The 15845-nt window shown below is 47.3% G+C and overlaps 1 protein-coding gene across 2 annotated transcripts in view; it reads left to right on the forward strand.

Moving 5' to 3' along the window:
• Positions 1-15845, forward strand: part of DENND2A (DENN domain containing 2A) — a 59408-nt gene that overhangs the window by 18591 nt on the left and 24972 nt on the right. For both annotated transcript variants that reach the window (XM_030478661.1, XM_030478662.1), the window contains exons 2-6: positions 5588-5686; positions 7313-8521; positions 9585-9712; positions 12797-12918; positions 15291-15488. In XM_030478661.1, the coding sequence (XP_030334521.1) occupies positions 5616-5686; positions 7313-8521; positions 9585-9712; positions 12797-12918; positions 15291-15488 (1728 nt within the window). In that variant the 5' untranslated portion in view covers positions 5588-5615. The remainder of the gene's footprint in view (positions 1-5587; positions 5687-7312; positions 8522-9584; positions 9713-12796; positions 12919-15290; positions 15489-15845) is intronic.

The following is a 15845-nucleotide window of genomic DNA, read 5'->3' on the forward strand; positions in this document are numbered from 1 at the left end:
GAATCTGTTCCAGCAGTGTCATCCGTTGCCTTCCATGTGCCTCAGCGCTTATCAGGTTTTCCATGACAGGTGACAAATGTCGCTATCTGAGCAGAAAACTTTTTACTTCCCTCCCTCCTTCTTTTTTCTTTGCTGGTTGAGTGAGTTGAACAAGGTAGCTTGATAGCCCTTGCTAGCTCAGAAAGGGATTTACAAGCATTGGAGATGATACAAAGGAAGAAGCAGCAAGATGGGAGGAAAAAGTAGGCATACCCGTAGTCTGTGGCAACTGTTAGATCTGATCAGGCATGTTCTTAACCAGGAGACCACGTTGCTGGCACCCAAGGGAGGAGCAGGGCACTCCCTTTAACCATAGTAATCCTTTAAATCAGGTTAGTGACACGCAAGCAGGCAGTTTGTTCTGTGGGCTTAGGGAGGGAGAAGGTCAGTGGGATGAATTATATCATAAAAATAAAGACATATCATAACATACAGCACAGCTTTTCTGCACGCAGGCTGAACGCCGACACTGCGAGTTTCTGCATTCCTCGCATTGCAGCGCTGTTCTTTTGCCATGGGGTGCATGCACAAAGAAAGAGGTTGTGGTACATCAATTCCACTTGGGGTTTTTGAAAATACAGTTTGTTTTGACACATGGGATTCTCCTGACCCCCTTGTAAGCCCTGTGGTGGAAGATATGGTAGATCAAAGGGATAAGTTAGAAAAGAGTGGGGCAAGGGGGATAGGAGGCTGTGTGGGATCTGGCTCTAAAAGATACTGTAGGAGTATATTGTTTCCCAGTCATTGGTCCTTCATGGATATGTTTACATAAGTTTATCCTGCTTTTTTTTCTTTAATAAATGGCATGGGCCTGACTGGCTACAATTAGGATCCCATTAAGAGTGTGATGAACTGAACAATCCTGCTGCTAGTGTCTTCAGACTCCATGGCCTGCGGGAGACAAGTGTGGCCAGGCCAATCAGTGCATGAAAAGAGGTGACAGCTCACCTTGCCCCAAACTAACCATGCCCAGCACAGGATGGCAGAGCGTAGGCACCTCCGGTGATGGCCAGGTCCAGGCCACTGCTCAGAGTGTGGTCACGTAGAGCAGCTCTCTCAGGACATTGTCCAGTCAGATTTTGAGCATCTCCAAAAATAAGGCCTTCACAACCTCTCTGGTGCTGAGTTGCTCTATTGTTAAAAAAGTTTTTTCTCATGTGTAAGCTGAATTGTCCTCTCACTGGATGCTGCTGCTAAGCTCTGCTCTTGCAGGGGAGTCCTGACCGCCCAGACCTTGGGGTACACTCATCTGCAGGGCTGACTGGCAGAGGAAAGAAGTGGACTTCACAGACGTTTTCTGAGGGGAAACCGTTGCTGCTGTCAGCTAGGGAAGACTCATGGCACATGTAGTGGAGCTTTGGGTCAAACACCCTGAGCACAAGTCTCAGAAAACCCTTGCCTTGCCGTTGTGTTGGTGGTATGCACCTCGTGTTGGTGACTCCCCGGCTGCAAGCACATTGTTCTGCCAGGGGAGCCTGGTTTTGGGTCCTATAGCCTTGTTTCCACATTGCTGCTGTCCACCCCGCCCTGTGGGGTCTCACCCCCTGAGGTCACGCTGCTGGGGAAAGGGAGCGTGCTCATACCCAGGACCAGGGATGCTGCCTGGTGCTGGAACTGTGCACAGGGGCCCACGCCGTGGCCTCTGTGTGTGCACAAGCACGCATCCTCATGCCTGCTTCTTCCCCCAAAGGGAAACGGCTCCAAATAGAGCAAGGGCTGGGGGAGGGAGCCTTGAAGGCTTTAACTGTTGACTTCCCCTTACTCATGATTTTCCTGTTAGTGTTTTGTCTTCTTGGCATCCTTCCTGTTCCAGATATATGTACTCTATATATTGTTGTGTCGTTGTTGCTGTGTGTATGTTACACCCTTTGTTCTGTAAAGCGCTGAAGTGGGGAGATTACTTGCAGGCTTTGTGTAGCTGCTCAAAGTTCCTCATGAAAGTAACTGGAGAGACAGTTTCAGTGAGCACCAAGAAGAAATGCAGCGTGTCTTTTTTCTTCTTGGAAGAGAGTTTGGTGCTGTGAAGCCTTGCTGTTTATATTCACAAGCAGTATGGCTAGTGTCCAGTGACAGACTTGGATCTGATTTTTGTGCGAGATGCAGAATAAACAGAGCAAAGAAAATCTTGAGATGTGGCCTCCAGCATGCGGCAATGGTAATACCCATCCCCAAACCACAAGACCCTTTGAGGTATGCTTGGTTTATTTCCCAGAAACTAGCAAAGCAGGGAGGCCTGGCAGGCTTGCTGCCATCACCGCCTGACCTTATCAGAGGCAAGACTCCACACGTGTGACCCTGAATGCTGGCCACGTACGTGTCTGATGATGTAGACCGCAGGCCATTTGGTGCTCCTCACGCTTCTATCAGTGTTTGGTGGCTGTACCAAGTGCAGCAAGACTGGTTTCTTCCTCTCGCTGAAGGAGTTTCGCTTGTGTTCCTTTGGAAGGCTTCTGTGTCTTTTGGGGGCAGGAGCGTGCCTACTGCCAGCACCTCTCTTTTATTTGCTGGTTGCTTTGGAAACATCGCACAGTATCTGGTGCCCTGAACCAGATGTGCGTACTCCAAAAGCGTTTGGATCGGAAGTGGAGAAGAGGGCAATGGGGAAGGGGGGACGGGAGGAAAACTTAAATTAGAAGAAAGCCAGACAGCTATTGCTGGAGACAGATGATTACAGCTCATTTCAAGGCTGTTTCCTGCATGCCAATGATAGATCAGTAAACAAACGCCTCTTTGCGAACACAAAGCAGGCAGGAACTCTGTTTGGAAGAGAAAGGTCGGGATAGGTCTCGCTTCACTTGGTAGCAGGAAGCCCCTATCACATGGCCCTGGGAATTGTGAGGCCGGGTGCGTGTGGGAGATACGTGGAGAGGCTTCTGCTCGGAGACTTCACATCCTTCCCAGGGTCTGGCCAACAGGTTTGAGAGCTCCCTCCCCTCCCTCTTTCCTCCCACCTCCTCCCCTGTCCTTCCTTTCCCAGTTTAATTTTGAAACTATATCAGATGACTGCTTTGTTCCACCAAACAATGGCAGGGATTACTGAATAAATTGCAGTGGTGAGGCTCTCCAAATGGAGCTCAGCATCTTCTTTCCCTTTTTATGGCCTTTGTATCTTGCTCCAGGATGTACGTGCCAGGAGTGGTGGCCCTGGGCTTGGGTTGCTGTGGAGCTGTGCTTCCCCCATGTCTTCCAGTGTTTGCATAAATATTTACTCTTTCGGGCAGGACCAGCTAACGTGCTACAATAATCCCCTAGGTGATGCTGAGGCCAGCCTGTATGCACCACTGCTCGAGGGTGAAGGCACAGCAATCTGTGTATCTCCCAGGGAGGACTTTGCTCCCCTGAGTGGCATGTGTTGTCAGTGGGTGTGTCGGTAGGTACCTGGTTGTTGGCACGTTGCAGCATCTGCTGTGTTGCTGCTTTGGAAGCTCCTGGCCCGCTTGTTAATCTGCTGGGTGTCAGTGCCTTGCTTTGGTTTCTCCAGCCACATGTGGTGGCTGAGGGGGACAAACGTCCCCCTCTGTCTTGGCTCCAAGTCATGCTGATCTGATTGCAGCGGTGCTCCTTTCACAGGAGGCTCTTGTGCAGCACTCAGCAACTGCTTTGTGCCTCGCTTCTGCTCACCAAGGGCGATGGGGCAGTCCCATCCACTGCAGATGAAGAAACGAGTGCACCTCTTACTTTGTATTGCCTTCTTTTTGGCCTATCCCATGGGAAGTACGTCAGGTATGTGACTGTGCTGAGCACCAGCACACATTTGCTCATAGCCAGATGTTTGTTTTCAAGGCAGTGTTTGTTAGGGGGCTGTTGGAAAAGGCGGAGAGGTTGAGTTTCCTGGTGGGAAAATTGTGTGATCTTCTCAAGACAGAGTTGCTCATCACATGCAAACACTGGTGTGGCAGCGCAGCCACAGGGGCTGTGTGTATGCCGACTTCTGTTGTTGTTACGTTTCTTACTGCTAAAGGCAGTGCTGAGGAGCTCTGGCCACTGACCCTGCTGTGCAAGGCACTACATAAGTGGTGAGTGAGGAGACCATCCCTGCGGTAGGGATGTTGTAAGCCAAGTGCTGAGCAGCCTGTGTTGCAGCTTTGGAGGAACCTGCTTTGGTGCCCATGTGAGTCACTCTTTGGCCGTGGACCCGAGTGAGCGTTCAGTTTGCATTACTCTCAATCCATAACAGTTAATGGGTGGATGAATAGATTTTGTTCCTCTGGCTGGTAAATTTTCTTGACAGTGTTGTGACGCTGCTCTCTGTCTAGAATTGAAGTGGGTGTTTGTTCCAGTTACTAATGAGGAAGAGAAGCCAAAGGGGTTTATTGTCTGGGGAAAAAGAGTCCGCTAAATGGTTAGCAGTGAACTGCCTCGAGTGTGTACACATTGAGTTGACCCAGAGTTCACTCCTCGCCTCAGGAGCGTTGCCAGTGTGGGATAAAGGGAGGGAGAGAAAACTGTGAACAAACAAGACTGATCTTTTTTCTTCTTTCTTTTTTCCTCTCTTTGCTCAAAATACATGAACAGTGGAAACGAGAGATCCTTTTGTACTTTACTGTTCCTGTTGAGGTGGGGTTTATTCTGTTAGTGACAAGACCTACTACATTTTCTGAGGCTCTCAGACTTGTTGCCAAATGCTAGGCATGGTGGGACAGCATCTGCAGACCAGCCAAGTGCGCAGATTTGAGAGCCTGCAGATATTCCAAATATTGCCTACAAGATCATAGAATGGTTTGAGTTGGAAGGGACTTTAAAGATCATCTGGTTCCAACCCCCCCGCCGTGGGAAGGGACACCTTCCACTAGACCAGGAAGACCACCCTGGGAGGTGAGGAGAGATGATGCTGCAGGGTAACAGAATAGTTCTTTTATTTAATGAGTAAGAGTATTGTGGGGCAATAAAAAAGGACAGTCTCTCTGAGTTACGTTGACCAGCAGTACTCAAAAGAGAGGGACAGTCACTCCATGAATGCTAGAAATCAGGAGGCAAACAGAACGACTCATTTTTGTGGCTGATTTATCTTACCTCCATGCGGAGCTGTCCTCTGAAATCAGAGCAGCCAAACATGGCCCACCAGAGAGAAGGAAAACAGGGGCTATGGTGCAGTGTCTATAAAGCTTAAAACGTTTTCTGTCCCAAGCTGGTGACACTGTTGCACAGGAGCCACTTTGGTCGTGTGGCCTTAACACGGGTTGTTTTAAAATGGCTTTTGGTTTAGTCTTCTGTAAGGGGAAAACCCCTAAATCCACAGAGATTTTGGCAACAATAAAACCTTCATGAAACATGCTCCATAGTCAAAGTCATGGTACAGCCGCTGATGCCAAGTCAAAGATAATTTTTGCCCTCAAAACCTGTTGACTCCTCCCTGGGCTTCTGAGGGGTGATGCTGTCACCCCTCTTCCCATTTCACAGAAAGGAAACTGAGGCTGTCCCCAGAGAGCTGTCATGTCTTGCTTCTGCTCTTCTCCTGAATTTCAAGGAAAAATGTGTGTGTGCGTGTGTAGAAGTAGAGGAGGATGCTGAGCACAGAGCAATGCCTCTTCCTTGTGTCTGTCTGCAGGTGACCTGCTGCCCTGCTGTGTGCTGACATGATGACAGCTAGCAAGGCGGCCGATGTGAGCAGCAAGACTGAAAGCAGTGTCTGCAAGTCTGTTCAGAGGTGAGAGCTTTCCATGTTTCGGTGCAAGGGTGCTTTGCTTGTGTTTATTATCCCCAACAGAAAGAAAACCAAAGGAAGGAAACATTCATTCTGCTCCACACTGTCCCTCTCTCCTCACACGTTAAAACACACCCCTGTAGTTCTCAGGTGGTTTCATTGCCATCTTAGGACTGTGACATTGTGCATTTTAGCATCCAGTCAGACTGATAATGCTCTAGACTCACAGTGCTAGCAGAGGCCTGCCTGATGATCCCTGTCAATGGTTGCCTCACCTGCAATTAAAGTCTTTAACACTGGAGGCTCAGCAGACTTCTCAGACAAGCCCTGCTGTCCCCACCCATTGCAGGTTTTTCCCAATGTCCAGCCTTGGTTTCTTGTGAATGCCATGGCCTTTCCCAAGGAGTAGGGCATTGCAGTGCCACCTCTTAACCAAAGCATGATGTTGCCACTGAGATATAGCCAGGAGTTAAATATCTGTGAGGCTAGGGAAGAACAGTATCTGGCTTGGGTCCCATTTCTGCGCAGAAACCCATCCCAGACTCAATTTGCACTACAACTGAGGCTGCGCTGGCTGCCAGCATTGCTTGACTCCAGGACAAAGCTCAAGGCCTGCCAGCACACAGGGTATCCACATGGATGCTCTTAAAAGAGCACTAAGTTCTGGAAGAGGCATGCTTGGTACATTTAAGTTAACGGAGCAGTTTTCCAAGTTAAATTTCAGTGTCTGGATCACAGTTAAATGGGACTAATGATAGAGGTTTGCATCCCAGTAACTACCTTGTGTTGTCCTGATACTCTTTCCCAAACCCAGGCAAACCCCAGAGACATGGCTAAGTGCTTTAGTTCAGAAATATTTTGTGTTTGGAATAACTGTCTGTTTAGCTGGGACTTTGTGGTAAAATATCACAGTATTGTGATATCACACACTTGGAAATCTCTAGAGTAAATGTATTAGGGTTTTTTCAGTTTGGACTCAAGCAGCAAAGATGTTCAGTTGTTTGCCTGGGTGCCTGGGAGCCCAGGCCCTTGTATAACCTGAATGATAAGGCCACAGAAATATAATCATAAAAGTGCATTCTGTGTGCATTAATAGGAATTTGGGGAACATTTGTATGGACAAAGAGAGATCCTCTGAGCAGGCACTAGAGGAGTGCCAACTGTATGATATGTTTTCTCCTCTGTTTAACAGCAGCAATTTTGCTACTGTTTGCAAATGGTCCATTTCACATTTATTTGCATTGGACCTCCTTAGTGCCCTGATGGTGTCCAAATCTCTACTGTACATGTGAGCACACACACACACAGAAAAGTGCCGGTGAACTTCTCTCACTGGTATCAGCATGTCTAATGTACAAAAATTGCCTCTCTCACCTGCCACCTACTTCTGCCACAGAGAAAGACTTCATTTCAGACTGTGTCTTAGTCGTAACAAGAGGAGAGCATTGCGTTCTGGCTAGAAGGACCTTTCCCTGAGCATCCTTTCCCATAATAGCATCTCTCAAGTGCTTGGTTTGAGCATCCTCTACTGTTAACAGCTTTATGGGTAGAGCTTGTGGAATTAATGGACTAACCCAAAGGTGAGCAGTGGTGGTGAATGTTTCTTCTGTTTTTGTCTTTGGCGTGTAGGATCAAGCTTGCAGATAAAACTGACACAGCAGCTGTGAAGGAATTAGAAAGACCTTTCTGTGGATTTTTGAGTGAGAGATATACTGAACGTGCATCTGTCACCCTGGGTTTAACACCTGAAGCTGAACCAGTTTCTTCTGTGGTGAAGAACCCACTGGGAGCCTTGGAGAACTTGATGCTGGATCCAAAGCTAGACTGCTTTCAGCAGAACATGCTTAGTCCCAAAATGATCATCAGTGACCCATCTGTGGATCTGAATGTTAAAGAAAACAGTAAAATCAGGAGACAGATAGGAGGCACTCAGAATATACAGTCACCTGGAAAGATTGGCTTGAGGAATAAGTCCTTCAGCATCAAGGACAAAATTTCAGAATGGGAGGGGAAAAAGGAAACACAGCCTGCTCCTCGCAGAGAGGAGGAGCAGGGAGTTAGAGAGGAGCACAGGGTGCCCTCTATAACTGAGAAGACGAGTGGGGAAGCACTAGTGACTCGAAAAGTGGAGACCAAGAGACATAAGAATTGGGAACTGGAGAGCAAAGGGATGGGCAAAGAGAATGAGCAGAAAGCAGGAACTCAGAAAGGCACAGGGCATGCAGCAGAGCGGAAAGGGGAAGCACAGAAGGATAAGGAAGTGGAATCGAGCCCTGGAAAATGCAAGGAGGTGAAAGGTGGGAAGTGGGAGATCCAGAAGGAGAATCTTTCAGTGCTTAGTCAGGTCAAGAAGCTAGAGAAGGCTTTGAAAGATGGCTCAGCAGAGCTGCAGCCACAGTTGCCTGGTACTTACTACTCCCCACAGTACTTGCAGGAGAAGTCAGTACAAGGACACACTGCTCCTGAGGGCCTCGAGAGCATATGTGGGGCTGAGCTCAACAAAAGGCTTCCTGGGTTGGACTCTGAAATCAGTGAGCCAATTTTTGGGACTCTAGAAGAAGTAAGAACTTCTCATGCAAAATCCAAGGACTGCATGGTGGAGAATGTGTACACAGAGCCAGGGCTGCCAGAGAAGAAACCCTTCATCAACCCGCTGCCAAAGCCCCGGCGGACTTTCAAACACGAAGGGGAAGAGGACTGGGTGCCAGCAGCTAGGAATAAAAGAAACTTACCCCCTCTGCCATCCATTCCTCCCCCACCTCTGCCCTCTTCTCCTCCCCCATCAGCTGTCAGCAGGAGGCTCTGGAGCGGGAAGCACAAGAACAACGCCGACCACAGGTATTTGAGCCCTATTTCACAAAGGTGTTGGTCTTGATGGTGGAGTCTCACCTTCCCATGTCTCTCTGGGAGGGATGGATCTTCCCTGGCCACTCGTAATCCCGGAGAGCCTTGTTGGCCATTCCCAGCACTCAGTCATCTCTCTGAGAACATACGAGTGGCCAGCACGAACAGCTTCACAGGATATTTGTGCAGGGATAAGTCATGGCAGATTTGGGGTTTAAGGTCACTGTATTATGTGGCTTAACCTTCAAGCCCAAGATTGAAGGGTTTGGGGTTTTGTTTTGGTGTTTTAGCAGAAAATCTATGTAATTACAAAATGACTACAGCTGGTCTGGAACGGTGTCTGGAATGATAATCTCTAGTCTCTACCGCAGCAGTTTCACTGTTCATAGTAAACCTATGCCTCTAACTGAATCTGATGTGTATATATTCTTCTGGAGCACTTTCTTGCCTTCTCTCCCCTCCTACGTGATTGTCACACATTTTAGGGGTGTGGAGTGTAAAATGCACAGCTGTTTCTAATGCCCTCTGCATAAACTGTCACCTAAAACTTCCTGGGTTAGGTGCAGGAGGGAAATTGAAACACTCCAGGTTTGTTAGTGGAGGACACTTGATTGTTTTTACCCATTCTGCCATCCTGTGTGCGAGTATTGCTTTCTTGTAGTGCTCAAAGAGAGCTGGTTTGGGGCTACCCTATTCCTGCCGAGGGTGGGATCTGGGTTGTAAAAGGGACCTCTCATGGCCTAAAGTTCTTTGCAGGGTTGCAGGATGTGCCACTTAATGCTTCTGTCTTCACAGTGTACTGTTGGCACGACAACCCAGATTATCTATGGTGTCCCCGAAATGCCTTTATTTGTGTGGCTGATAAAAATAACCAATCCCAGTGTTGCTTTTTCATGCTTTATGTGGGATGAGGCGATGAAACATTCTCTTCTCCATATTTCATTTTGCCAACTGTGTGGCGTGTTGGAGCAGTGAATTAGTTGTGATTTGGCTGTAAATGCAGGTTAACTGTATTGCTCTCCTCTTTGCTCCTTCTCCCCTCCCATCGACGGTGCAGGAAGTCGTATGAGTTTGAAGACTTGCTGCAGTCATCGTCTGAGACCGGCCGGGTGGATTGGTATGCGCAGACCAAGCTGGCCCTCACACGCACTTTATCCGAGGAGAACGTCTATGAAGACATCCTGGGTAGGAGTTTTGGATAGGGAAGGGATTTGGCTCCTGATGCTGAGTAACTGGGAAGACAGTTGGTTAACAGGCACTCACCGGAGGTGCTGATTAAACTATGTTTATTATCCAAATGCAAACCAAGACATATTTTACACAGATTATTGGCAAGTAATAAGAAAAATAAACAGAATATTTCAGAACTCATCAGCTTCAAAGATGAACCTGAGGCATGTGAGAGCAAGCTTTTCTTTTTTGCTGGCATCTCTCCTCTGTCTTTCTTTTCTCCTGTGGACTAGTTCTCACAGCTCTGGTCTGTCCGCTGTGATGAGCTTGTTGCTGCTGAGATAATGTGAATAGTCTGGAAACAGCCTTAAAATCAGTTCCACAGTTCAGAAATAGGGCTGTGTATGGCTTCAGGTGCCACTGAAATGAAAAACTAGGTCCCACAATCTTTGAAATTGAATTTTACTTCATTCTCTAACTTTGATGGCAGATCAATGCCATTTTAAAGATTATTTATGGTAACATTCCCAATTTCTGTAATGTTTTTTAATCCTGTGAGTTAGATGGCCTTTTATGGAACATAGAAGCATTGAAAAAGCCTTAATAAGTTTTAGCAGCTGTAGGCTGGTGCTGTGTAAAGCTCTTGGCTGAGTTTAGCAGAATAGGAAGATAATAGCTGCATAGCTCTCACCATGCAGCTGAAATCCTACAAAGGTGGTCTGTGTTCCTTGGCATGGGAAGAGCTGTGCTTTCTCAGGAGCATGAGAAAGATCTATCAAATGAATTGTGTTCCTTTGGGACCGATGGCAGACTGGTGATGCCAGTCTGTCCTTTTTGACATTTTTGAAGCTGTCGGCCTCCTGTTTGCTTTTTTTCTTCTCTTTATTTGGGGAGCAAAGGGACAGAGAGTGCCTGAGCAGCTGCTGGTTGTTTTGTGTGGTGGGAGGTCTCAGAAACCACTGAGTAAGGGTCACCTCATCAGCTGGAATAACATGGATAGCATTACAGAGTGGCTGTATAGGCAAATCCATCCATTCAAACACAAGAGCACCCCTGTGTCCCAAGCTTGCAGGGAACTCAAATCCCAGGCTGAAATTCCTTTCCCCCTTGGCTTTTAGTTGCAAAGATTAGAAGAAAACCCATTAGAAGTTATGGGTAATTGTCAGCTAATGGGGCGTGTTTGTTCTCTTGCTGCATGTTTAGGCTTTGCCTGGAGGCAGTGATGTTTAATTGGTTCCTGCAGTCCTGGTGGTGGTACCACGGAAGCTTGGGAAAAGGGATGCACAGGGATAACTCAGAAAAAGCTATGGTGTTGTCTTTCACAAGACCACAGGCACATATAGTGCACGAAACAAACAACATGTGAAAACCACACCAGTGGAGGGGGTACTGAGACTTCAGCCACAGGACACTACTGACAGTCCTGTGTGTCCATCAGGGCATGCAAGCACACACATACACCCATGTCCATATGTGTGTCTTGTGGGGGCTCAGCTGTTGCTGGAAGAACCATTCCCTTTCCCAGCAAATCATACAGATTCTCTTCATGCACCAGTCTTTTTACCTGTTCCCCACTGCTTACCTGGAATATTGAAAATTGTACTGGGCAGATTATGACTAGGTTTATTTGTCAAAAGGAGGGAAACAGTGTTTGTTCTTTTAGACTGAAACTAATCGGACGTGCTGCCAAGCAGTTTGAGGATGGGTGAAGCAACAGGACCCAAGCTTGTTCTTTTTTCTCCAATCTACCCAGTATGTAACAGCTGTAAAAAAGTATATTTTCAGTACTGAAATGTGCCACTGAAATTAGAAAGTGGAGCCACTTTAAAGCACAGGAGCACGTTTGCTGACAAAATGCTCATGCAGCCTCGCTTTGCTGGTGTCACACATGCTTACCTACTCCTCCTTGGTGAATTGAGATTCACCACTGTAGTGCTGGCTATCACCAAGCCAGTGTAGAAGACAGTGTTGGAAAAAAACTTGGGTTTCTGTCCTTGTCTGAAGACTTCAGCTGCACTTCTGCCCAGCAGGGCAGGCAGTGGGAGCGAGGCAGTTAGATCCTACAGCCATTACTGGTCCCTGCTCCAGAGGCCTGCAGCATCACTGACCTCCAGTCTTTGTTCTCAGCCAAGCATTAGTGACAGTAAGAGAAAGGCCATTGCTTCAACTCCCAGCTGGGATGGCATTAAATGATGGCAGTGGAGAGAGGATAGTAATGTTTGCATTTTCCAGCACTGCTGAAGAGTGAGATGTAAGAAGTTCATTATATGTAATTTTGGGTGTTAAAAACTGGAATTAGTTGTGTGCTTCATCTCCAGAATCAGTGGAAGGAAAGGGACACCTCTATGTGGTCATTCAAGTCTTGTGTTTTTGAGGGGATCCTGGGTAAGAATGAGATGAATGGTATTTCAGAGGTGTCTCTCCCCAACCCTCCTTCAGGGAGAGAGCATCCTGACTTTGGATGGCCTGGGTTAGGTGAAGCAAATTCCTTCCTCTTTCTAAAGTGGAGCCTGTGAGGTTGAGACATACGTGGCTGGTAGATGCGTTTGAAGGCCTGTGTTGTGTGATAGACATCCATGTTCAGAGAGTGGATTAAATCTTCATGCAGTCAGCCCAAGAGCAGTGCATTGCTTCAACCCCCATCAAGTGATGACTAGAGGTCCCTCTAAACATGGGCTTTAAACAGAAGAGAGAGAACCTTTATGCTGCCCTTCAGCTCTCAGTTTCATTTGGACAATTCTAAGCAGAAGGCTGGAAGGAAGGAAATGCAATTATGGGCTGATGTGCATGAGAACCTCACAGCTCCTCTGAAGGCAGGGAAATGAACTTGAGGACTTTCTGGGTCTGTTCCATCTGTAGTATCTGTGATACGTTCCTATGGCTGCATGTGTCAGTGTCAGGGTTTGGACAGTGTCCAGTGAGCAGCTGGACTTCTAGGGCTGTGGAGAGAATGAGGCAATTGCAGGAATGCTTGAGAACAGGTCTTTATGTCTGATGTGGGAGGTGGGAGAAAGCCAGCAGATCCCCAAACAGATTTTTATGGCAAACCTCAAGGATTTGCTGCACTTACAGTCTCTTGCTTGTGGCTTTTTGCTGCAGATCCACCATCGAAAGAAAACCCTTATGAAGACATTGAGACCAACAGCCGCTGTCTGGGGAAGAAATGTGTCCTGACCTTCCCAGCATCCCCCACCTCTTCTGTACCTGGGACTCCCACTAAGGTACTTTGATTCAAATGACCATCTCTTCTACTTCAGCAGGTTTTTGCATGAAATCCAAGTCCTGTATGGAAAAAGTGGGGATTTGTCAATGACTTTCATCATGTCAGGATTTTTCCTTTTTTGTCTTTTACCCCAGAGTACAGTGTGGTAAGAGGGGATTTATAGCCCTTTAGCAAGGTAAAAAAACAGCACTCCCTTGTACAAATGCTTTGTTGGCTTTCACTTTTTTTCACGCCAGGGCTACCTTTCCCTGGTAGGAGGGAAGACCTTCTGCTAACATAGTGCAAGAAAAGTCTTCCTCCCCTCAAAGAGGGCGTTTAAGTGCTTGGGTAATCAAGCCCTGCAGTGGTCTTGGTGCAGGGTCAGTGGGCAGTGCACAGTCTGCCCAATGCCCAGATGAATCTGCAGCCCCCTCCCTTAGGATGCTTCTTTTGCTCTCTCCTTGGTGAGACTGGTTGCTGGTAAGTGATGCAATGCCAGTCCCCTCTTAGGGGGCCAGTACTAAAAGGGTGTCCTCACCAGCAGCACGGCTCACAGCCTGGTGCAGTTTTGCTCCTTGGTAGTGAAACCAAAAGAAGAGGTGTAACATTGGTCTGTGCTTCTTGCTCAGAGCTCAGGGCTCACCAAAGGCAGCCCTGCTCTCAGCCTCCTGAAATGTTTGTTGGTTCCTGTTGTCTGTTTAGATAGTTCAAGCCTGAAACAGCAGGGACAGTGTGACAGCAGAAGTCATCTTGGTAACAACTGGGTTCAGAGTGGATAGCAGATCTAAACACGTTTTTCTGACCAGAGGGTTTTCCCATGCTCTCCAAGTTACAGCTATTATTAGAGCTGTTACCCAACATTTTCAGAAGTTTGACATGCAGCATTTCTTGATGTGTTGCTGTTTTGCAACCAGCTTAAGCAGAAGCTGAAGATTCTTAGGGCAATTCAACATTTAAAAGGTAAAATTGTTCTGTGGTTCTCAGTCCATTCTCCTTGTTGCTAGTTAGTTCTAGAGCAGCAAGGGTCTATATATGAGTGTTGCAATGAAGCTGATTTCCCTCAGGGAGCTTTGCAATCACCTGCGCACCCTGAGTTCCCACCTCTGCTATCAAAAGGGGGCTGGGGTGTTACACAGGAATACCTTTCAGCATAGATATGGTGCCCAGCAGGAGACACTTGGTAAAGAGCTGCACAGGAGTAATTAAGTTACACTACAGTGCTTCGACATCTAAAAGCTGTGATCTGCATCAGTCAGAAAAGAAGTGCTGCAGCTCTCTTGGGTTTGCAACTGCAGTGTGAATCAGAGCCTACCCAGGCCAGAGACTGATGGTGAATGGGACTGGGCAGACTTTCAGTAGTAGCTTGTATAACTAGTGCAGGATGAAATTCTTCATTGCAAAGGCTTTTCCCAGTCTCATTTTAATGTGTGACTTCTCTGTGGGTGGTAGGCGTTTTTGTGAGTTGAGCATCTTCTGCCAAACCATCCAGAGACACCTGAGTGAATTGGTCTGGCTAATAACTCTGCTGAGTGTGTCTGTTGATTGAGGCAGACCATTATGCTGCCTCAGCTACAGTGCTGCTGTGACTTGTTCAGAATTAGCTTGCATACCTCTCCCCCACACCGCTTAATGCCAGGGAGATACATCCTCTGGGAGTGCAGGCACAGTGCTCACAAAAGGTGGGACTTCATCTTGTCATAACTGCTGGGAAATTCTGTAGGAGAAGACAAAAAGAGCTCTTATTGAGCATATTTCTGGCAAGAAGCGGTTTGGCCTTCTTTATCTGGAGCTGAGCTTTCTGTTTCTCCGGTGTTGTTTTTGGTTAGGGACTTTAAGAACTTTGCTACTTAAAGATCTACTGTTGTGCTCTCACTGAACTTGCTGATGAGCTAAGGAGGAAACCAGTCTCCATAATTGCCTATCATGGCATTTCTTGTACCCCCCTCTGAAACAGTTATTTCTGGTTACTGTCAAAGACAGCCATACTGCCAGTGCTTTCTGTCTGGTCTCACTGCTTCTCTCTTCCTCCTGGCTAGCTGCTCCTTATCCTAAATGCTTGTGGTTGATGGTTGGTTAGTCTTGTCCTGTTTACAGTCCCAGCCTCTGGATTACACAAGTCCCAGGAGACTTTTTTTCACACTGGAGCAAGGCTTCTTGGCCAACCCCCGAGACTGTGTTCTGGTCTGGAATGAATTTGGGATGGTTAAATTGCTGGTCAAGCTAGTCCTGGTCTAGCGTGGTGGCTGGGTGAGTTCCTTGTGTATGCAGAAATCCACAAGCATTCTCAGGGCTGTTTTGCCAGCTGGGTGCTGCAGCTGCCCCACCATGACAGCAATGAAGCAAAGGCATGTGAGGTACTTCGTTCATTCATTCCTTCTCCTCCATTTCCAGTTGCTTTCCAAGCCCATTTTTTTCCGACAAAACTCAGAGCGGAGGAGTTTCAAGCTGCCAGACATACGGAAACTGAGCCGTGATGGAACTGGGTCACCATCCAAAATCAGCCCTCCATCGACCCCCAGCAGTCCAGATGACACTGTCTTCTCCTTGGGAGACCCTCAGAATGGCAAGAGGAGAAGGAAGATTCCCAAGGTAAATCTAGGGCTTTCTCTCTTTGTCTTTTCCAGATAGCAATTCAAGTGTGAGATGTTTTCCTTAGTTTCCAATGTGGCATCCCTGTAACATAGCTGTTGTCCTGGCAGTTGGCTTGACTTGTGTTTGACCCCCTTCCTGCCTGAAGGAGAAGGCTCACCAACATCTCCGCAAGTTTTGAAGAAGCTATTTTTCTCTCCCCTGACAATCATGATTGTCTGGAAAGAGAAAATAATAACAAGAAAAAAAGCATTTTAATTTTTGTATAAAAGTTGAAGTTTGTCAGAGGGGGGTGAAAAGCAATTAGTATTTTCACAAAAGATGTACCCCGTCATATTTCTTTCCTTGCTTGATGCA

This window comes from Strigops habroptila, chromosome 3 (genome assembly GCF_004027225.2).
Source record: "Strigops habroptila isolate Jane chromosome 3, bStrHab1.2.pri, whole genome shotgun sequence".
Lineage (NCBI taxonomy): Eukaryota > Metazoa > Chordata > Aves > Psittaciformes > Psittacidae > Strigops > Strigops habroptila.